Source organism: Nycticebus coucang, chromosome 8, assembly GCF_027406575.1.
Source record: "Nycticebus coucang isolate mNycCou1 chromosome 8, mNycCou1.pri, whole genome shotgun sequence".
NCBI lineage: Eukaryota > Metazoa > Chordata > Mammalia > Primates > Lorisidae > Nycticebus > Nycticebus coucang.
The window spans coordinates 48,487,712-48,511,729 of NC_069787.1; the positions used below are offsets into that span (position 1 = coordinate 48,487,712).

The 24,018-nt window shown below is 42.3% G+C and overlaps 1 protein-coding gene across 1 annotated transcript; it reads right to left on the reverse strand.

The window, feature by feature from the left end:
* Positions 1-340: 340 nt before the first annotated feature.
* LOC128591327 (histone H1.0-like) lies at positions 341-1,737 on the reverse strand. Its single transcript, XM_053598820.1, has 2 exons — positions 1,499-1,737; positions 341-1,175 (listed from the first exon to the last, which is right to left on the reverse strand). The coding sequence occupies exons 1-2, from the start codon at positions 1,735-1,737 to the stop codon at positions 341-343; spliced, it is 1,074 nt and encodes a 357-aa protein (XP_053454795.1).
* Between the last annotated feature and the right edge of the window lie 22,281 nt (positions 1,738-24,018).

A 24,018-nucleotide genomic window follows, 5' to 3' on the forward strand; every position in this document is an offset into this window, starting at 1 on the left:
GCCAGAACAAACTGCCTTGCCTGTTCTCTCCTCCCTCATGTACCTTCGTAAAAAACAAACAAATGGACAAAACAAAACACACAGGCCCACCAAAATCCCTAGCCCCATAAGTAGATTAATAACAAAACAAAGTATAAGTACATTCTCATCATTACAGAGATGAGATGCTGTTGCTGTTCTTAAGGTTAAGGAAAAATGAATTATTCAGTAACTTCTGAGGAATCCAAATTCTGTCTCTTATAAAGTCAGAATAAAAGGGGGCTGCAGATGAGAATTAAGAGGGGGAAAAAAAGAAAGTATTTACAGAAAATAGGAGTGTCCACAAGAAAAGACTTCATTGTCACTTCTTCTTGCCGAACCTCTTGGCACTGGACTTTGCTTTGGGCTTCCCTGATTTGGCCTTCCTGGGCTTGGATACTTTGACTGGCTTGGCTTTGACAGTCTTGGGTTTTTTGGTTTTCTTGGGCATGGCAGCCAGCTTCTTCTTGGCCTTCTTGACTGAGGTGGCTTTGGGTTTCTTGCTTGGGGCCTTGGAGGCTGCAGCCTTCTTGGGCTTGGCTGCCTTCTTTGGCATGGCCACTTTCTTCACTTCCTTCTTGGTCTTCTTGAAGGCCACAGACTTCTTGGGCTCATCACTCTTGGCCAGCCAAAACAACCCTGATCCACCCACCCCTTTGGTCTGCTTGATGGACAACTTGATCTGCAAGTCGGTGTTCTCACCCACCTTGTAGTGACTCTTGATATACTTCTGGATAGACTGGCGCGAGGAACCAGCATGGTTCTTCTCCACCTGGATGGCAGCCACGGTCATGTCTGAATACGTGGGGTAATCTGTGGACTTCTTAGAGGCCTTGGACAGCTTAGGCTTGGCCGCAGGAGTAGATGTAGAATTCTCAGTCACGGTGGTCTCCCTGGTCTGGCTATTGAAGACACCTTCCAAAAGGCTAGCCCTCAGTGGAGGCTGAGCAAAACCTGCCTGGGGATCTGCTCTGGAGCCCCTGACTACAGAGCCAGTCTGGAGTCTGGCTCCTGGGGATGCGGGGGCGAGGAGTTGCTGCTTCTCCCCGGCTGGGGTGGCGGGAGGGCTCTTTGGGCCGGCTCTGCGTGGCCCAGCTCCGCGGGTATGTCGCTTGGTCTTGGAGCGTGGCTGTGCCTCTGCCTCCTTTTTCCCGCGTCTCCTCACATAGTTGTCATGGTGTATGTGGGAGGGGAAATTTTCTTAAATTCTTTCCTAAAATAAAAACAGGCTCTTACTACTGTACGAGGAACAGTAATCAAAAAAGGTACTTTGCAAATTAATATAAATTTGTTTATTTCTATGATAGTGTGGAGTGGATTTTTGTTTCAACTAATACGAGCATCTAGACGCACAAGTTGGCCTGGAATAGCCTGTGGTCTTCTCAGTTTTACAGGTTTCTTTGGACTGGATAGTAAAATTAATCCAACCCAAGGAGATTTGGATCAGCACAGTTCCCAGGTTGGGTGGCCCATCGCTCACATTTCACAGCCTTTCTGCACCATCTCAGCAACGTGCTTCATTTGTACTCCACTGCCTGTTCCTCTTAGATCTTCAGCTTGCTTATTCAATTCATAGCCACAGAAATTCATGCCAACAGCACCACATTTACAAATGTCTTCCTCACAAACACCACCTTTTCCTACCTGTAACTCCCTAGCCGGGCTCTTGACCCAATCTAATTTGCGCCACTGGACTGAAGACTTTCCCCAGCCAACCATTGAGGCTGTTCTCCTTCAGCACCCCTGATGATTCTAAGGCAGCCCTTTCCACTTAGTTTCTTCTGTCTCCCCTTTGTGCTTTCTCTCCCCTCCAACAAGTGGCTGCGAGGGTTCAATGCCCAGTGCTATCTTTCCTTGAGAAACCTCCTTCGCTATAGCGGATTACTCTGAAACCAGTTTTATTCCTGCTTCATAAACATTTTTGGTCTTTAAATGTATTTATCTTTTATTGCATAAGGGTTTCCTCTAGTTTTTAGCTTCTTTTCAGAATAGAGACACCTAACTGATCACGACCATAAAGTCTTAACCAGAACTTCCTGGGCCACGAATGGATTAATAAATTGTGGTATATGTACACCATGGAATATTATGCAGCCTTAAAGAAAGATGGAGACTTTACCTCTTTCATGTTTACATGGATGGAGCTGGAACAAATTCTTCTTAGTAAAGTATCTCAAGAATGGAAGAAAAAGTATCCAATGTACTCAGCCCTACTATGAAACTAATTTAGGGTTTTCACATGAAAGCTATAACCCAGTTACACCTAAACATAGGGGGAAGGGGGAAAGGGAGGGGAGGGAGAGGGGAGGTGGGTAGAGGGAAGGGGATTGGTGGGATTACACCAGCCGTGCATCTTACAAGGGTATATGTGAAACTTGGTAAACGGTCTGTGAAGCTATTGAATGATGCCCCATGATTATATCAACGTACACAGCTATGATTTAATAAAAAAAAAAAGAACTTCGCGGGAATGAGGATCCTTTTAATGCCTCACCCAGGGGTGGTCTTGCAGAGTCTCCCACTAAAGGAGGAAGCTCACTGGGAAAATGCATGTCCACTCTATTGGGTTAGCCACTTGCTGAACTGTGATCATTTGGGATTTAAAATAGAATTCCATTGTCCTCCCCTGAAGATTAATATTTAATTCATGAATTATTTATTGAACAACTATACAGCTTGGTACTGTAGAGAATTGCAAAAATAAACAATACTCTAATTTGCCTTAAGATGTCTTATAGTCTAATAGAAGATGTGAAATATATATATATATAAATAACTGCATTGTGCAATAGAAAGTAATAAGTATTATAAACGAGATACAATTTGCTCAGGGAAAACAGATGAAAGGGAGTACTTGTCTACTTCTGGGAGTGAGCGAAGTCTTACAGTTGAGCGTGTGCTTTAATGGATAGTTGAATTTAAACTTGATATAATCAGAGCAAAGACATTCCAGAAAAGGCCATATTCCAAGTCAAGAAATGCCCATTGGCAGGTAACAGTAAGCACACTGGGCTGAGACATAGGTATGGGAAGAAAGCATCAGTTCTTCACCCTCGTGACTGCCTGGCTTACTGGGAGCCGTGGTTTGTAGCCCCTGCCCAGCACCACAAGGAAGTATAGAAAAGATCAAAATTCAAAATCCAAAGTACAGTTTCTAATGAATGCTCGCCATTTTTGCATCATTGTAACGTCAAAATATCAAGCTGAACCATCATTAAGATGGGGACCATCTATAATCAAACATACACTTTCAGCTCCTTTATCTTTACAATGGAGGGATATAATAGTTATTACATGAATTTAATATTCTGCAGCTTATAGTTGAATTAATAAAGAGCATATGATTCTTTAGAGACAGGATAACCATACTACCTACCAGGTAATAAAAGTAATTGTGAGGGGCCAATTCAAGAAGTGCTAAGAAGTTAATATCCTTATTTTGGCTTTACTTTTCATGCCAGAGATTATATCACTCCTACAACCAATGGTATTATCTCAGACAAATGACCCATATGTTTTGGTGTATTGAGTTTTTTTTCATAATATCGTTTATAAATTAAATGTGAAATTTTGGTGGCATTCAAGATTTTCATACTCGGGGTCTGGTAAATAACAACAAAAAATATTATAACCTATTCATTTAAGAAAGCATCCAGGTTTCTTAACAGTATATATAGTATTATGAGATTAATTCCTTTTCCTTCCCCCTCACCCCCTGGGATTGTAGAATTCAATCCAAATTTCTAGGCTACATGTGTTAGTTTAGGCTGCTGTAACAAAAACATCCTAAACTGGGTGGCTTTGGGTGTCTGATGAGGGCCCGTTCATTGTCTTCCTACAAGGTGGAAGGGGCTAGCTAGCCACCTCTCTGCTGTCTCCTTCCTGAGGGCACTAAACCCAATCATACTAGCTCTACTCATCCCCACAGGCCCCACTCTTTAATACTATCACACTGGAATTAGGTTTCAACGTAGAACTTTGGAGGGACACAAACATTCAACCACTGCACTACACGAAATAGGATGAAGTCAACCACACCATAGTCTGAGCAAACTCTATTGAATGTGCCACTGGTTACCTTACATGGACCAGTCTTCTAACACATGTGGCTTCAGTCCTGACCTCTAATTCCAGGATATTCTTGTCTATGGGTTATATCAGGAAGAGATGGAGCCCCAGAACAGATGGAATTTCTGTTCTTAGATATTGGGAGCCCCCACTTCTGCTACCACCATGTCTCCAGGCTTAGCAAGTGAACATAAGCCTCACTGTGTAGGTAAATGGCCTCATCCTCCACCCCCAGCTCGTGTGGTGAGGGAGTGTCCTGTGAGTGCTCCTATCCCAAGTGGAAGGCCTCCTAGAAAGTTGCTCGGCTGCACAGGTACCAGGTGTCAGTTGTGTGGAGGCCTTGGCCTTTCCTGTGCCTTCACCTAAACACAGATTCCGATAAGAATCAGAAACAAATACTACCTTTAATTGCCTTTTCTCAGGGACTGCTTTTTCCCTAGCGACAGACTCTGCTGAGGCGTTTTTGAGACAAGTCCAGCAGTCCCAGAAAACATGGCGAATGAGAGAGCCAGGTTTTCTGGCAGGAAAAAAGGTAACCAGCTTTCACACTCAATGAGGGGCCTATCACAAATGAAGTCCAAGTGCATTGTGCCACAGCTAGAACATCAACGATGACAGAAGAACTGTCAGAGTGCCCTCCACCCTCATCATCCAGGCTGACCCAAGCAGAGAGCACCTCCAACCCCAGCAGTAAGGTGGGAGGAGGCAGCAGGGAAGGTGCAGGTGACCTTGAGGTAAGGACTTAGATTTTTCCCATCTTTTGGATGGGGAAATGGAGGGACCAGGAGGTCAAATAACTTGCCTAAGGTCATGCACTACCAAAATTTGAAGAATGGATGTTCTTAACTACTGCACAACCCTGCCTCTCATAATGCCAGGAGTGACCTTTCAGTGTTGAAGTCCATTGTTCCAGGTACTCTAAAGGTCTGGAACATTTCCACCAGTGCTCTGGAAAGACTTTGCTGGGATGATTTTCTATTTACTTTTCTTCAGCATCAGGCTACCTTGCTGTCATCTATTACAGCTCCTTGATCTACCAAGATTATTTTATCTGGCTTCCTAAAATCCAAATTCTCTACCTACCAGCACAGCCAAAGACAGACATTCTGCCTCCCACATTTATGCAAGCAAGACACGGGTCAAGAAATGCACTTAAAAAAAAAAAAAAAAAAAAAAACTTGCCCAGATGAAGTGGCTCACACCTATAATCCCAGCATTCTGAGAGGCCTAGGAGGGTGGATCACTTGAGTATGTGAGTTTGAGACCAGCCTGAGTAAGAGCAAGACCCCATCTCTACTAAAAGTAAAAGAAACTAGTGAGGCGTGGTGGCAGGCACCTGTAGTCCCAGTTACTTGGGAGGCTGAGGCAGGAAGATTCTTGAACCCAGGAGTTTGAGGTTGTGAGCTACAATGACACCATGGCACTCTACACAGGGCAACAAAGTGAGACTATCTCAAAAAACAAAGCAAAACAAAACAAAACCTTAAGAGCAACCATAAAGAGCCACCATAAAATAGGTTGAGACAGAGCTCTATCCCTACAGCACCAGCACTTGTCTCCATCTATGTTGACAATGAGCTTTCACACTCGCATGAAAAATTGGGTAACTGAAAGCATTTTGAAAAGCTAAAAGGGACATTTCAGTAAATGATGGTCTTTTTATCTATATTGCTACTATTATAAAGGACTTAATCATATTCAGTAGAGTTTTTACAAATAAGTAGTTTCAGAATGATCTTTTTGGCACTGGTAAGCTATGGCATATGTGGTAATTCTCTTTTGACCAGAATATTGAGTTATAATAATAAATTTAAGAAATACTGAATATCAGAGTTTTAAACAACTTGATCTTTTCTTTCATAATTGATGACTACAAAACGATAGTATTCCGGGTAAGATTATGTGCATGTCTTTCCAGTTTCTAACAAATCTGTGCATATTTGCGGGGATAGACACACACACACACACACGCAGATATACATACATACACACAAATATAAAAGGCATCTCTTGAGTTTTTACCCAGGGTTGGAGCAGCCAGCACTGGCCACAGAGCAAGCATGAGAAAGAGGTGAGCGCCAAGCTTTGGCATCAGGCAGAGGTTCCACGCTAGCTCATCTGGCTACCGTTTGACACCAGCATGTTACTCAAGCTGACTCTCAGTTTCCTCCGCTGAGATAGATCCTGCCTATCTCAGGAGATTCTGAGAGAATTAAATGAGGCTAAAACACTTAGCACCATCCCTGGAACATGTATAAATATTCAAACCCAAAATGTTATTATTCTAGGAATAGGTATATATTCCTTTTGGCTACACATTCATACTCGGTTCCTCTGCTAGCATATTTCATTCACTATACCTGAGAATACATATCATACTGAAATGGTGTATCAAAGTATTTCCTTTGTAGCCTCATGAGCAGATTTTCTCCAACATTTTTTTTTATTATTAAATCATAGCCGTATACATTAATGCGATCATGGGGCACCATAGACTGGTTTTATAGACTGTTTAACATATTTTCATCACACTTATTAACACAGCCTTCCTGGCATTTTCTTAGTTATTGCATTAAGACATTTACATTCTACATTTACTAAGTTTCACATATACTCTTCTTCAACTTTTTATCTTGAACAATTTCTTTTTTTTTTTTTTTAGAGACGGAGTCTCACTTTGTCACCCTCAGTAGAGTGCTATGGCATCACAGCTCACAGCAAGCTCCAGCTTTTGGGCTTAGGTGATTCTCCTGCCTCAGCCTCCTGAGTAGCTGGGACTACAGGTGCCTGCCATGACACCCGGCTATTTTTTCGTTGCAGTTTGGCCAGGGCCGGGTTCAAACCCACCGCCATCTATATATGGAGTCAGCGCCCTACTCCCTGAGCCATAGGTGCTGCCCTATCTTGAACAATTTCAAACCCATAAAATAATTGAGAGAATATTACAATACAAATTCATTTCTGCCTCACTCAGATTCACCAATGAACATTTTGCCACTTGTGCTTTCTTTCTCCAATCCATATCCCCCGCTCCTCTCCCACCAAGTAAGGTACAGACGTCATGGTGACAATTTACCCCCAATACTTCAGCAAGTGTCTCCTAAGATCATTAGAATTATTAAGAAAGTTTTCAAATACTATCTTAATTCTTTCCATAATGTCTAAAGCGGCTTTTTCCCTTTCACGTGGTCTGTAGGCTAATCAACATTCATATATTATATTTAGATGATATATCATTATAATGATAATATATAATTACATATATGATATATCATTATAATCAAGAATACTCGCCTGCCTTTCTTAATCTTTCCTAACATTGACATTTTAAAGAGCTCAGGCTGGGGGCCAGCACCTGTGGCTCAAAGAAGTAGGGTGTTGGCCCCATATGCCAGAGGCGGTGGGTTCAAACCCAGCCCCAGCCCAAAACTGCAAAAACTAATAACAATGATGATAATAATTTTAAAAAATAATAAAGAGCTCAGTCTGGTTATTTTGTAGCTTATTCCACAATTTAGATTTGTCTTATTGTTTTCTCATGATTAGATTAGTTAAATACACATATATATATTTGTTGTTGTTGTTGTTGTTGATCCATTGAGGGTACACAGAAGCAGGTCACACTGATTGCTTTTGTTAGGTAAGGACCTTCTTGTATTTGTGTCCCGCCCTCATAGGTGATCCTGCCACCGTCTTAATATATCAAATCGGGGGCACAGAATGGCACTATGGGTGATGCCACTATGCCATTGTCCCACTATGGGGGATGCCGAGTGTGCTCACTTGGTTAAGAAGGTCACCTCTGGATTTCTCCATTGCAATACGACACACAATTTCTTTTGTAATTAATATATAATCTGTGGAGTGATTCTCCCTGAGGCTGTGTGACTACCCTGTTCTTTTAACATTCACTGAGTGGTTTTACCATCCATGGATATTTGCCTAAATTATTTGGGTGTTTATAAGATGGTTACATATTAATCCTATCATTCTTTTATCTCTGTAAGCTGATTTTCTTCCATAAAAAGGTCTACCCACTGTTTTGTGCAGTAATACATTCTTGGGGATTGTCTTATTAAGTGTATTATTATAATCTGGGCCATTGTTATTGCTGCTCAAATTTTACCAAATTTTGGTCATTGTGACCCTCTTCAGGTTGCCTCCTCTCTTCTTTTAATGCAGTTCCATCAGTTTTTAAACTTTAAACTCTTGGTACAGAAATTCCATGTCACTTTGACCTTCCTAAGTCTCAAAACTGAAATCAACCACCCTTTCTCCTACAGTGACCTGATTCCTTTCTGTGCAAGTGTTTTATCTGAAAAACTCTCATGACTAACAAATACAAATTTATTTGTGCATGTGTGTATGTGTATGTATGTATAGTCTAGCTAAAAGGAGGTATTTCTGAGGCCATTATATTTTGGGAATTGGACTTCACCCCAAAGATCCTTCTGGTGTTTGTTGGGTGATAATTTTTTGTTAAATAACATTGTATATACACACACATATATGCTTGTGTATGTGTATTTATCTATATATGCATGTGTGTATATAAACACACACATACTGAGAATCCTTCTGGGCACTCTCAGTCTTTTAAATTCCAGTCAACCTTGTTCAAATCTTCAGGCCAAGAGAAGTAGAGCTGCTGCTTCTTCGGGGGGTCTTCCCGTCATGGCAATCCATGCAGCGCTTTGCTGAGAGCTGCTTCCAGAGTTCAAGTACATTCATCCACTCTGCTCTCAATCTTACCAGCTCAGCTAGATGTCTTTTTTTTTTTAGTCCTCTCCCAGATATTCGCTTTGGGCATCTTCTTTTGGGTTCTTAATGCTTACTTGATTTCCCTGCGGTAGGCAACTGGCATCCAGCCTATGCTTAATCTTAGAGGACAGCTGGGGGTAAATGTTCTCCTATCTGGTCCAGTAGTGAAGATTTTTTCCCCCTTCTCTCCTTGAGGCTGGCAGCAGATCCCCTCTGTTTTATAGGGTCCTCGTCACTGCTTGTCAGTATTATTCTCAGCTAATATTTTCTCCGCATGCATAACTGAAAATTTATATCTTTGGATATTATTTAGTTATTCAGTAAGTTTAGATTAAAATGATTAGTTCTTGAACTTCTAGGATGTGTCATAAATGGCTACAAAATTCATGTACAGCACTGGATGCTGGCATCCCAAATGATCTTGATCATTTCCAAAAAGTCATCTCAGCTATTTCTATCATCCATTCTTAGACCTGTGTGGTCTTTTGCTTATAGTGGTGATAATGGATTTGGTTAAATTTAAAATTCAACGATTTCTAGTCTTTTCCATCTATAGCCTAATTCTTATTTTTCTCTGGAATTTCACCAGATGCATTTGTAGAGACTGAGAATAAAACCCAACCCAGACCCCTGCAGTCCTACTGAGCTCCTGGAAGTCTGTCTTAAAATCCAAGGCTGCCTGTGTACCACTTATCAGGCCTCTTCTCAGAAACCTGAGAAAGATTCATTATGCTTCCATGAGAGTTTTCTGCTTTCATCTATCAGTGGTTACATAGCTCTATCATTTCACATTCTTCATTGCACCAATCAGTGAGTCAGCCCGGGAGTCTTCATCTCAGAAAAAGAGACAAGTTGCCTTAGGAAACCTCCAGGCACCTCACCTGACCCAGCTGCCTCCTGAGGCTTGACAATTAAACTTCTCAGGTGGTGTTAATAGGAATGGTCTCATTGTGACCCTTGAATTATAGGCTGTGGAGTCTTTCTCTGTGACCTGGGACGTGTTATTAGGAACACAGTATGACTCAGTAAGGTACTAATTAATTATATGCAGGTCCCATGACATATGTATAGCTCTCTCAAAGCAAGGGCTCATGTAGGTTTGTCCTGAATTACAAGGGAACCAGAGTTCCACTGTGGACAGTATGCAAAAAAAAGACACAGCCCACTTTAAGGTCTGAGCAAAAACTATGTCTGGATGTGGCTACTGCACAGAACCAGCAAACATATATAGAAGGGCTATTGGGTCAGCAACCTGCTAGTGAGAATCAGCTCACTGCATAGGAGAAAGCAGAATAGGCAGATGCAAGGGTCCCACTTCCAGACGTGAATGCTCACACACTTCAGAATGAACATCAGAGGGAGGAATCTCAAATGTCACAGGAAATCTGGGGAGGGAGAACGTCTGGGCAGGATAGATGTAGATTAGGAACTGTATATAGCTCTTCCTCATGGCCAATGCCTGGCGGCAGAGGAGGATGGACCGCTCCCCCCCCACACCCCTGCAGGTATATTGGTCATGAGCATTATGATGACACAGGGAAGGACCTTATTAAGCATTTGTTGAAGGAACTAGAGTTGACAAAATGTCTTAAAACTCAGATAAAAGATTATGTAGAGGCCACCGAGGGGTCAACTTTGCCCTGTGATGCTGCATAGTCAGCTTGGGGGATGACTCATTTATGTTGTACCAAAATCACTTTGCAAAATCCTTCCCTCTCAGCATCTTCCACCACCTGTAGAGGAGCCTGGGGTGCATAATTTGTTGAGGCAAAGAACTCCCACTTGGCTTCTTATGGAAAAAGGCATAGCATTTTTTTTAAATAAAAGGATGATTAAGTTTTTATTAATTAAAACCTGAGAGCTTAACATATATTATAAATAAAATAGAACTAAAATACATACCTATCAGCAGTTAAATGTGAATCCCACATATGCACAGTGTATCCTGGGTCTTCTGATGAAGTTCTGCTCTCTTTGATAATTGGTCTCTCTTCAGTTTCCAGGACTAAGGAAAATTAGGCTCCCACATGGCCCTGAATATCCTGGTGAAAGAAGGCACTCCAAGGCCCTGGGTTCAGAGTGGGTCTGCTCTTCCCAGAATTAGTCCTGTGTTTCATAATAGGTTAATATGTCTCTCCTGTGTATGATTCCTCTTCCTTCTGTTGCTTCTGTGACAAATTTCCATGATTACACACATAACATTTATAATGACAAATATACTGATAAGAATCCCTTTTGGCTGGTGACAGCAAAGAGCAAGTACACTATAATTATAGCATAAAGTGAGATTATGAAAATTTCATAATATTGGCTAGAATCCATTTCCAGACTATGACGTGCCTGTGGTCCCCTCGACCACATCAAACTAAGCTTTAATGTTCCAAGTTTCACCCTGAGATCAAGCCTGTTCCCCTTGGGATAGGGTTCCAGCCGGTCCCACTGCAGCTCATCCTGCCAGGCTCAGGCCTCGGGGGACTAGAAACCCAAAGCCAAGCCTGGCCTTTGCCCTACTGAGGAGTTGGCTAATCCGCCCACTAGAAATCCAGCTTTGTGTACATGTCCCCCACACTGTGTAGTGTAAGAGGGCAGGGACAACCAACTATCTCACATGCATAATTTGCTATAAGGCTGACACATAGCATCTCCATAAATCTTTGCTGAACATTGATGGAATGTGAACAAATGAAGACTGATCTGGAAGGCTATACATAGTAAGAGGTTTCCCTACGTGGATAGTAGCACAGGACCTGGCCACTTCTGCCTCCCATTCACAGCGGGCCCTCTCTCCTGGCTCTAGAACCCCCAGGGCCTATTCAACATTGAAGAAGCTCGTGCCATCTCCCCAATGATAGTCCATACATCTCCTTGACATGTTAACTGACAATGAGGCATAACATCTACGCCTTTTAGGAGATTCTTGAATGTCAAGAATGTATGTATTGGATTTTTGGATTTCTACACTGTGATCACACCGTGAGTCCAACAGTGCAATCAATCACACCAGGTGCCAGTCTGCCTTCTCACGATGCTCACCTGAACCTGTAACCTAACACTGAAACTCATTTTCTCAATTGTTTTCTTTTCCCTAATGTGAGGATTATGTTCTTATGTGACTTTCCCTCTGAAGTTTTTAATATTATTTTAAGTAAACTTTCTACTGAAGTGTAATGTACTTAGAGAAAAGCGTACAAATTGTAAGAGTTTCCCTCAATAAATTGTCACAGAAGCCCCACCTGAGTAAACAACACCAAGAACAACAAATAGAACATTACCAGCACTGCAGAAGCCCCATGGTAACCACAGGTAGTTACCGCCCAGCTGAGAGTAGGCACTATCCTGACTTCTAACAGCACAAGTTACTTGAACTTGGTCTAAATGGAACCAAAATAGTGTTCGTGCTTTTGTGTCTGGCTTCTTTTGCTCAACATTAAGATTTATCCATTTGTCGCGAATAGCAAAATTGTGCATAATACTCCATTGCATGAACATAACAATATTTTTTCATCTGTTCTATCAGTGATAGACATTTGGATTGCTTCTAATTTGGGGATAATGCAAATAATGATGCTACAAACACTCTTTAAATGCGTCTCTTAGTGCCCATACACATGCATTTTGTCAGGTGTATACCGAGGAGTGAATTTCTGGGCTATGAAGTATATTATGTTTCCCTTTAGTAGACACTACCAGTTTTACAAGTGGTCATATCAATTTACACTCCCATTGCAATGTCTGAGGATCCATTGATTCTACATATTTGCAAAACTTAATACCACAGTGGTACACCTAAAGTCTGGTAGGCTGATGCCTCTGACTTTGTTTTAGTTTTAGCCATTCTGGTGATAGAATCTCATTGTGGTTTTGAGTTTCAGTTCCCTGATGACTACTGGAGCCATGCTTCCTTTCAAATAGTTGTAAGCCACTTGAAAGTCCTTGTGAAGTACTTATTTAAGCCTTTTACTCCTTATTCTGGGTAAATATTTCTCTATATTTTTTATGACTATAATTGATTTGTGGGGGGCTTATATGTAACTTAAAGCTATAAAAGATATAAAATATACTTTCCCACTTTTATAATTTACATTTTCTTTCTCTTAATAGTATTTTTGATGAAAGTTCTACTAATTCCTATTATTTTTTCCCCTTTAGGGTCATACATCTGTTTTTTCATCTAATAACTTGTCCCCTGTATCAAGATTATGCAGATATTTCTAGATGCTTTCACTTTTCATGTTTTGATCTACACTCTTCATGGGATTGATCTTTGGGCATGGTGTAAGATAGGGTAAAATTTATTTTTTTTTCCTATTTATATACCCAACTAACTCAGCACCATTTACTAAAAGGGTTGTCCTTTCGTGGCACCATGTTGTCACTTTTATAATAAATCAAGTGATATCATGTATGTGATCAATTTCTGGGATCTATTCTATTTTTTCTATTTGTTTATCCTTGTGTCAATACCATCAAGTCTTAAGTATTGTTACTGTATAATAAGCCTTAACATTCCGTAGTGCAAGGGATCCAGCTTTTTTTTTCTTCAAGAATATCTTGCCCTTCCTCATCCCTTTTCATAGCCATAAAAATTTCAGAATCAGTTTGCCTGTATTTAGATGCAGACATACAAACACACACAACTGTAATGGAATTTTGATTATGATTATGTTAAATCTGTGCCTCAATCTTGGGAGAATTTACATTTTTTACCATCTTTCAATTCATGAACCTGGTATATATCCCTTCACTTGTTTAGCTCTTTTCATTTGCCTCAAAAATGTTTCATAATTGTAGTACAGTGGAATTGCACAAGTTGGTAGGGTATTTATGGGTTTTTTATGGTTTTGATTCTTTTGAAATTGCAACTGCTAAAAATATTTCAGTAAAAAATCATTGCAAAACTATAAAACACAAACCTTGATCATGAATCCAGCAATCTTGCTAGTTTTACTTATTAATTCAAATAGATTATCTGTATGGTGTTGGGATTTTCTATTATACATAAACTGTTATGCTACATGCAAATAAGGATAGCTTAACTTCTTCCTGTTCAATCTTTGTATTTTCTTGTCTTATTGCCCTGGCCGGGACCTGAAATACTGTGTTGACGATAAGTGTGGACAGTGGCTGTCATTGTTTAATTCTCAGTGTGAGGGAGACTTGGAAGAGTTTTTAATCACCTGAGTTAAAGCAAGCCCTCTGCTCTTCCTGGTCCAAGAAATCTGTTCTTATCATATACTTTGAAATTGGGGGTGGGTGGGGAAGAGTTTGCCTCAGCAAAAATGAAGAAGGAAAACATCTTATGGAGTAAGTGACAGAACTTTCACACCCATGTTTGCCCGCCTTGGTGAGGCCAGAACAAGTTGTGTGTTGAGGTCTATGGTGTTGGGAGAGGAGACGGAGCCTCACCATCAGGAAACAAGGATGTGCTGTCTACCCAAGACCCCCAACTGGGGGAGGAGCTGGCTGACTCAACAGAATCACCAAATCTTACACTTGGGGAGCATTTCATTCAGTCTGGGCTTGAAAGACAACATTGGTCACCTGACATCCAAAACCCTCTCCAGTAACATACACCAACCCTTCCAGGGTCTGTGCTGGTCCCTTCCTGCAGTTTATGACCCTGCAGAGTTTCTTGCCTCCCACCATTTACCAAGCTGGGGGTGGTTCGCACATTCCATTAAGAACTGGCACTCACCGATTCCCAGGTGAGCATGCCCTACAGTGGTCCTGAGGGACAGAGAGATCTGTGAGACCCTCTCCCGGGCAGATGGAGGGTGAAGACCCAATTGACTGCAGGGAGAAACTTTGGATACTGAGTGAGCAACTTATGCTGGGCTCGTATTCCTCTGTCACTACTTCCCTGGATAAATTGGAAGGGATCCAACCCTGCTTGGCACAGCCTTTGGTTTTTGCAAGTCAAATCTGATGACTAGCTTACAGGCTGAGAGGCTCCCACCTGCTTCCCTTTCCAATGCTTCTCTTGATTTTTCAGGGTGCTTACTGCTCCCCAGGAGCTTTGCCCACTGTTGGAACCCTTATCTGACTGTACAGCATATTTGGACTCAAGCTCTGGATGACAGGCAAGGCCAATTCCCCAGGCAGGGGCTGTAACAGGTCCTGTCACATGGGTACCATGTGGCATGGGCTCTGGGCAGAGATGGGGAACAGAAGCCTTTAGCCTGCACACTCCCTGTGGCAGGAAGCAGAAGGCACTTGCTGCCAGCAGACTTCTTATATTCCCCCTCGGTGAGTTTTCTTCCTAAAAGAAAAAGGTTTAAGGAAGTGACAGATCACGAGTTCACCCTGCCCTTTGTGCTTTGTCTCTTCTCTCTTACCTCACTCAGCTCAGTCTACAGCTGCTTTCCATTTCTCAGACCCTGAAGGGGAGAAAAAAGCCAGGACCCTGGAGACTGCAGAGAACAAGCAGCTAGTGGGAGGGAGGGAGGAAGCTGCAGGGGGTCCGCATGAATGGAGGTGGGGGCAGTGCAGCGGGAGCCTCAGGACTCAGGGGAGCTGGCCCAGGCAGCCCCGCTGGGCTCCTCCCCACGCCCTCATCTGCATTCCTCACACTGCCACCGGGACTGGGACGTGAGCTGCACATAATTAATTTTTATTGAAAGAGTTTTTTTGTCTGTAGACATTGTGTTCTGCTTTTGCCATGACGATAATGTCTCCAGTACAATTTTGGATTTAATTATAGCTCTATTTCGAGGGAATAAAAAAAAAACCCTATGTCAGAGGCACAGCTAATTGGTGATGCCAGGTGGAACTGAGACATGGATTCTGGGGCTCAGAGCAGTTGCTTCCGGCTGATTCAGATCTCATGATCCATTCAGCTGGGCTTTGGCTGTGTTCTGGCCTTCCTTCTCTCTACCCCTGTCTCCAGAGTCAACACTTCCCTAGTATCCCAAAAGACAGAGATGGGAGGATGTGGCTTCTAAGTCCTGCACACAGACCAGATCCTAATCCTTCCCCTGCCATCCCACCCTCACCCGCCATTACTCTGGTGACCTTAAGCCAGGCCAGGATTTTTCACTCTGGTATTATCTGTAAAATCCTTAGGCCTGAGTGGAGCCCTGGTACCTGAGTTTCCGACATGCTTTCTGTGTGATTCCTGTGACTAGGTGTGTCAGTAGGCAAAGGGATTTTGCCTCTGTGGGTTTGGCTAACACTTCAGCAGGGGAATGGGAGATTGTAGGATTGACTTTGGGCAGCTGGTCCAGGAACAGAGCTCACAGATATGGAGAGATCAGAAGGAAGTGCACCCAGGCAGTGCACAAAACAGGAAGAAGTTCAGAGTGCTCCACTTTTGCAGGGTGAGCAATAGGTATTTGCAGGCTAAATTCAGGAGCAAAGTAAGAAAACCACTTGATTGGCTAAAGCGAGGTGTTTGCCTAATTTGGGCATGATCTGATGAACAATCCCTAGCTAGTGGTTAGTTAGAGGTTTCTGGAGGGTTAGGCTTAAATTTTGTGTTACTGTTTCCATTTGGCTTTGGTTGCTTACATAGGAACCCCAAGGCACTGCAGCCATCTCAGGCTACTGGCTTTCCAATTAAATTTTCATAACAATGTTTAGAGGAAGAATTCTGCTCAGGCTGTGCCAGGACAGCATCCTAGACAATGGCCACAGTTACAGAGGTGTGCCCCACATAAGGAGAATACAATATTTACATACATGAACCTAGCACTTAGATGCTTACAGGTTAGAAGTGATTTCATGCTATAGTGCTTACTGAAAAATATTAGACTATTATTTGATGTGTATTTTGTTTTTTTTGTTGTTTTTTTTTTTTTTTTTTTTGCAGTTTTTGGCCGGGGCTGGGTTTGAACCCACCACCTCCGGCATATGGGGCTGGAGCCTTACTCCATTGAGCCACAGACACCACCCCTATTTCATGTGTATTTTGTCTTCTCAAAGGATTTGTAAGCAATTCCAGGATTGGGCTCGATGATCTAAGGCCTCTTCAGTTATAACGTGTGTGTGTGTGGCCAAGAAACCTTAAGTTCAAAAAGTGCATCACAATAAAAATTATTTCATTGATTTGGGACTGAAGAAACTTAGCCTTTTAATATAAAAAATTATTTTTCCTATAGAACTTTCAAAATGAAAACTTTTTTTTTTTTAGCTGTAAGTAGGTAGCAATGAAACCCAAACATCACTGAGCAAATCCAGCTTCTGACTATGTAGAATAGGGGTATCCAATCTTTATTCTTTGGCGTCACAAGTTGAAACCAATAAGAGTTGGTTTATGCCACACTTTAAATACACAAACACTAATGAAAGCTAATAAGATTGATGATGCTGGACTGGGGAAAAATTTTATGACAAAGACTTCAGCAACCATTGCAACAACAACAAAAATTAACAAATGGGACTTAATTAAAAAGCTTCTGCATAGCTAAGGACACAAAGCAAAAAGACAACCTTCAGAATGGGAAAAGATATTCACAGCATATCAATATGACAAAGAGTTCATAACTAGAATCTACAGAGAACTCAAATTAATCAACAGAAAAAGAGTAAACAATCCCATCTACCTCTAGGCAAGAGATATGAACAGAACCTTCTCTGACGAAGACAGACGAATGGCTAACAAGCATTTGAAAAAAATGCTCATCATCCCTGATCATCAGAGAAATGCAAATCAAAACCACCCTGCGATATCACCTAACCCCAGTGAGAATAGCCCACATCACAAAGTCTCAAAGCTGCAGATGTTGGTGTGGATGTGGAGAGAAGGGAACACTTTTACACTGCTGGTGGGACTGCAAACTAATACAACTTTTTTTGGAAGAAAGTATGGAGAATCCTCAAAGAACTCAAATTAAACCTCCCATTTGATCCTGCAATCCCATTACTAGGCATCTACCCAAAGAGAAAAGAAATCATTTTATCATAAGGACATTTGCACTAGACTGTTTATCACAGCTCAATTTACAATTGCCAAAACGTGGAAACAACCTAAATGCCCACCAACTCAGAAATGGATTAACAAGTTATGGTATATGTATACAATGGAATATTATTCAGCCATTAAAAAGATGGAGACTTTACATCTTTTGTATTAACCTGGATGGAGGTGGGACACATCCTTCTTAGTTAAGTATCACAAGAATGGAGAAGCAAGAATCCAATTATTCAGTTCTAATATGAAGATAGTAGGTGAGTTGATACAAGGGGGAGGGTAGGGAAACAACCAAGTGAGGAAAGGGGAGGAAGGAGGGGAATGGAGGTTCACAGTGTATGGCACACCTCTTGTGGGCAAGATACAACTATAAGAGGGACTTTACCTAACAACCGCAATCAGTGTAACCTAATTCTTTGTAACCTCAATGGATCCCAAACAATAAATATATTTATGTAATAAATACAAATTAAATAAAAGGAAAGCTGATGAGGAAAAAAAAGTCCATGCATACTTTTTGCAATATCCAACATCATAGATAAGCAAAATAGGCCTCAAATAATTAGGAAGCCACCTGTAGACCATAGGTTGGACACCCTTGATAGAGATTTTTTTTTCTTTTTTTTTACACAGAGTCTTACTTCTACCCTCAGTAGAGTGCCATGGCCTCATAGCTCACAGAAACCTCAAACTCCCAGGCTCAAGTGATCCTCTTGCCTCAGCTTCCTGGGTAGCTGGAACTACAGGTGCCCACCACAATGTCTGGCTATTTTTAGAGAAGGGATCTTGCTATTGTTCAGGCTGGTCTCAAACTGCTGAGCTTAAGCAATCCACTCACCTTGGCGTCCCAGAGTGCTTGGATTATAGGCATGAGCCACATCATCCAGCCCTCCTGATAGAGCTTTTGTAAGGAGAAATGTCCTCCCTTTTCCTTTCATCAACCAAATCAGCCTTAGCACAGGCTTCATACACATCCTTGCTACTGTGACTATCTATGTTTCTCCTCTAACATTTTGCAGGACCAGCCTTAAGGAAAGGTGAAACAGATACCAGTCTGTGTGATACAATTTCTATGATCCAGAAAATGGACCAGATTTCCCTTAACAATAGTCTTCCCCCATTTTCCTCCCCTCCTTCCAGGGAGCTCCTAAAATTTCTTTTGGATAATGTGTTCTGTTCCTTACTTTAAGATGGGGCTTAATAAAAACACACAGAGAAGTAAGACATTGGTCCAGATTGAGACTAAAGAACAAATACATGGTAATTTCATCAGAGTAGGAAGGGGGGAGGTAAAACCAGGGAGCCTAATCTGCACCAGTGGGGAGATAGTGCCTGGGAAGCTTATCCTCCCACACCATGCCCTCAACTTTGTTAAACTCTTACTTAAAACTCATTTTTTATCTCAAGTGTCCCTCTGATGCTGTTGTAATTATTTGCCACCTAGAAGAAAGACTCAGACCCCACTTCAGGTATAAATCAGATGGTGATTTATTACACCTGCGCAGGTGGGCCGCCACCCCAAAGGGCAAACGGCCCCAAAGAGAAAAGCAGGTTGCCTTTTATACCTTTTTTGTTGCCATGCAAGTAAGCAGAAACAAAAGCAGATCGTTGCAGTTAGCTGGGGCGGGGTTATAGTCAGGGGGCTACAGTGTGGCAACCATGTGGTGTATACGTGGTGGTTGGCATGGGGGCAACTAGGGGGATGCAGTACCTTGGGAACTTTGCGTAGGTAATTTCTTTTCACCATTGTTTCGCCATAGCTAGGAGGTTGGGGGAACTGGGAGAACTTCCCTGTTTTATGGGGGTAAGCTTTCCCATTGTTTTACCTGTTGTTAGTAGTTCTTGGGAACTCAGGGAACTTCCTTGTTCTATTCTGAAACCTGTTTGAGGAATTAACCCAAGGGGGTGGGAGTTTGAGACATGTGGGGAGTCAGGATGAGACTGTTAGGGGCCTTTAGGGGTCTTTTTGCTGGGTATGACAGTGTGTTCCCATTGTACCAGATCTTTGCCACATCCCATTGAACTGATTTTCTAGGGTATGCTTTCCCCAGCATAATGTGAGCTGCCCCAAGGCAAAAACTGAGAATCCTCTTTCAGGTTTCCTGGCTCTGAACACAGTGCCTTTTACACAGTAGGAACTTAATAAAATTTTAATGAGGTTGTTTGCTCTTTTTTTGTTGATTTGCTTGAGTTCTTTATAGATTCTGGCTATTATCCCTTTGTCAGATTTGAAGCAAGCAAATACCTTCTCCCACTTTGAAGGCTGTCTACTTGCTTTTTTGATTAGGTCTTTAGCTGTGAAGAAACTTAACTTGATCAGGTCACGTTTATTTATTTTTGCCATTACTGTGATTGCCCTTGGGATTTTCTTCATAAATTCTTTCCCAAGACCAATATCATTAATGATTTTTCCCACACTTTCTTTGAGCGTTTTTATAGTTTTCCTGTCTTAGGTTTAAATCTTTTATCCATTATGAGTTAATTTTTGTAAGGGGTAAAAGTAGACTTTCACATGTGGCTAACCAGTTCTCCCAGCACCATTTATTAAATAGGGATTTGTTTCCCCCAAATGCATGCTGTTGTTTGCTTTATCAAATATCAGAATCTTTTCTCATGAGGACAGATGAATGGCCAATAAACTCATGCAAAAAGGCTCATTGTCTCTAATTATTAGAGAAATGCAAATCAAAACCACTTTGAGATATCACCTAACCCCAGGGAGAATGGCCCATATCACAAGGTTTCAAAGCAACAGATGCTGGTGTGGGTACAGAGAGAAGGGAACACTCTTACACTGTTGGTGGGACAGCAAACTAGTACATCCTATATGGAAAGAAATATGGAGAGTATTCAAAGAACTAAAAGTAGACCTGCCATTTGATCCTGCAATCGCATCACTAGGTATCTACCCCAAATTAAAAAAAAAAGACAACAAAAACCAGCATTTTACCATAAGGACATTTGCACTGGAATGTATATAGCAGCCCCATTTAGAATTGCAAAGATGTGGAAACAACCTAAGTGCCCTTCAACACACGAATGGATTAATAAACTCTGGTATGTGTATACCATGGAATATTATTCAGCCATAAAAAATAAAGAGGTTTTCTATCTTACAACTTGGATGGATTTGGAGAACACTCTTAAGTAAAATTATCACAAGAATGAAAAAACAGGTATCACATGTAGTCAATACTAATTTGAAACTTGTAGATTAACAACAATGTGCTCACATGAGAGAAAAACTCAATGAAATTCATGAAGGGGGGAGAAGGGGAGGGGAGTTGACAGTTTCTTATCCAGCAAGAACAATGTGTGGATGTATGGTACACTTCCTGGGTGAAAGACATAGCTACAACTTGGACTTTACCTTAGAAATGCAAACAATGTTAACCTTATTGTATATACCCTGATATTAATTGGAAATAAAACAAGTAAATGCCTCTTTTGAACTAAATTCAGCAGGGATACAGTGGTGTCTTTGACTGACAGTCTCAGCCTTTGCTAGCTTTTCAACCTTGGGCAGATCACATAACTGTGCACCTCCTCTGTACAAACGTAACCAAGCAAACCTGGTATGGTTGAAAGGATTGCGTAAGATGATGCAGATACTGCAATCTGCACAGATGTTCACTAGTTGTTTGTAACACTAAAGGCAAACCTATGAGGAAACTTAAATGATTCCTCAGCCCTGAAAGTATGTGTTGTACATACAGCTGTTTACATAACGCCCAAAGGGCATCTCTCCACGTGTACTTGAGAGTAAGGAGGAGGGGAAACTGACTGTCAGCCAAAATCAGAAATGAAATGCAAAGGTAGTCAGTTTGGGGGAAGTCTCCGGTTTGCCGCGAAAAAGCTGCCTTCCAATTGTCTTTTCTCTTTCCTCAGTAACATTTGGGGGTTGGGTTTCATCATTCACAAGTTTGAAAACTCACTTGAGTTTAAAACTCAGATCTCAAAACTTGATTTTAATGTCTCAGCCCCTCACTCTCCGGGTAAGTTTGGGGTAAGATGAGGTAAGAGAGGTTAAGGGGGGCTACCCTGGTGCCTGGCATTTTTCATCAGCAATTTAGGGGTGGAGAAGGGTACAGTCTACACTGGAAACATCCCCTCCACTTCTGTCTTCAGAGTCTAGTTCTGGGGTTGTGGTGGGCTGGGGACTCAGAACGGAGGTGGTATTCTGACAAGCTGGCGGGAGAGATCCCTTGGTCATGATTGGAAATGCTTGTGCTAAAACTCTGTGAACCACGTCAGGGCCAATAGGGCTTTTGGTATGTGTGAGATGGCACGTTCCACATAGAGGAAACAGCATGTGCAGAGGCACAGAGGCCCAGGGCAGCCTGCTCAGCTCTGGAGCAGACAAGAACTTGGGAATGGCCAGAGAGACTGGGATAAAGGAGTGGTAAGGGAGGCAAAGGTCAGATCTGGACAAAGTCCTCTCCTGCCCTGCAGCTGGATTTTATACAATAGGTGATGGGAGTCATTGAAGAACATTTAGGCAGAAATGTGCATAGCAGAGACATCTCCCAGGTGAACCTTGGAGGACAAATTGGAAAGCTCAACTCCGGAGGGCAGAACACCCAACCCAGGGCTCAGCGGGTGAGCTCAGCTTAAGGCTTGGCTGTGCACGGCCTCCGTGATATTCTCTGCCAGGCCTTCCAGCCAAGGGTCCTACCTACTATGTTCCAGGTCGCTGCTTCCTGCCCCACTTCCTGGGGCCTCCTTTCCAAAGCTGCCCAAGTGCAGACGGGCAAGGGAAATTGTCAGACTCACTGCTCAAGGCCTCACTTGCTGCCAGTGGGCCTGCCATAAAAGGAAGGCCTCGGATCCTTCCTTGACAACAGCTCTGAGATCCTTGCTTAGTAACAGAAGAGTCCCCCCTCCCACTTTTCAAGTTCTCCCAGCAGTGGCTCCCACGCAGACCCCACCAACTCAGCCTGCCAATGTCACCCCCTGCTGAGGCTGGGAAAAGGATGCTCAGCTAGTTCTGAGGGGCATGTGAGCACCCTCCATCTCTTTCACACACAAACACTGGTGTGCAAGTGCATGAGGAATGACCTTGGCTTTGCCATTGGAGGGAAATATATTTTGAGAGGCCAGAGCAAAGAACTATAGTGGACCCAATATGATGAAAGGTAGCGATTGGAGCCGTACAAAATCATATAGAATTAGGGTATCCTAGATTCCTACTCTGCCTCATACCTACTTAGTGAATTGGGCAAATTATTTAACCACCTCAAGCCTCAGTTTCCCCAACTATAGAATATCTACCTTTGGGGGTTCTTTTGAGAATTAGTGTTTGTAATATGCCTTCATAGAGTTATCTGAAATAACTATTAATGTTATTTACATCCCTGCCCATATCAACATTTGGGGCCCCCAAGAATACTCCCTACCCCAGATCCTATGCAAAGATTGTTGTTTCTTTGTTTTTTGAGTCAGAGTCTCACTTTGTCACCCTGGGTAGAGTGCCATGGCATCATAGCTCACAGCAATCTCAGATTCTTGGGCTCAAGTGATTCTCCTGTCTCAGCCTCCCAAGTAGTTGGGACAACAGGTGCTCACCACAATGCCCAGCTAGACTCCTGCTCTTGCTCAGGCTGTTCTCAAACTCCTGAGCTCTAGCAATCCTCCCACATCAGCCTTCCAGAGTGCTAGCATTACAGGCGTGAACCACTAAGATGTTTTTAATCAGTTTATTACATTGCACCTCCTGCCCCAATTTCTAATCACATAGGCTATAACCCAGTCTACCAAACCTTTAATACTACATGGTTAGCTTGGAATATGTAACTTTGCTAAATGTTTATGAACTTAAGGTCACTGTATGAGGTTTAATGAGAAAAACAGCACGAAGGAGAGACTCATTTGTGGTTCTTTTGGAGAAGACCTTCCAGATCTGGAATCAGTAAATGGACTTAACATCCTTATATTTGTCCAATTAGGAAGCCACCATGGGAAGGGACACATCTTCCTTTTTCTGACCCTTACATCCCAGGTGGCAACAGTGAGCTCAAGCTTGGCCTCTGCTGCTCTGGCCAAGCAGCCAGCAGGGCCCTGAAGATCCCCCTCCCCAGGGTGTTGCTGAAAAGCTCCACCTCTCTGAAGGTGTGGCAGGGTGTTGCCAAAAATGCCTGCTGACCTAGCTGGGATTTCTATCACCAGTTTGTGGCCTGTTTCCCTTCCTCTTTTCTCTCTCTGCCTGAGGGTCAGGTCATTGGACAAAGGCTTTTGTGTGTTTTCTGCACTGGGGCATCTCCTGT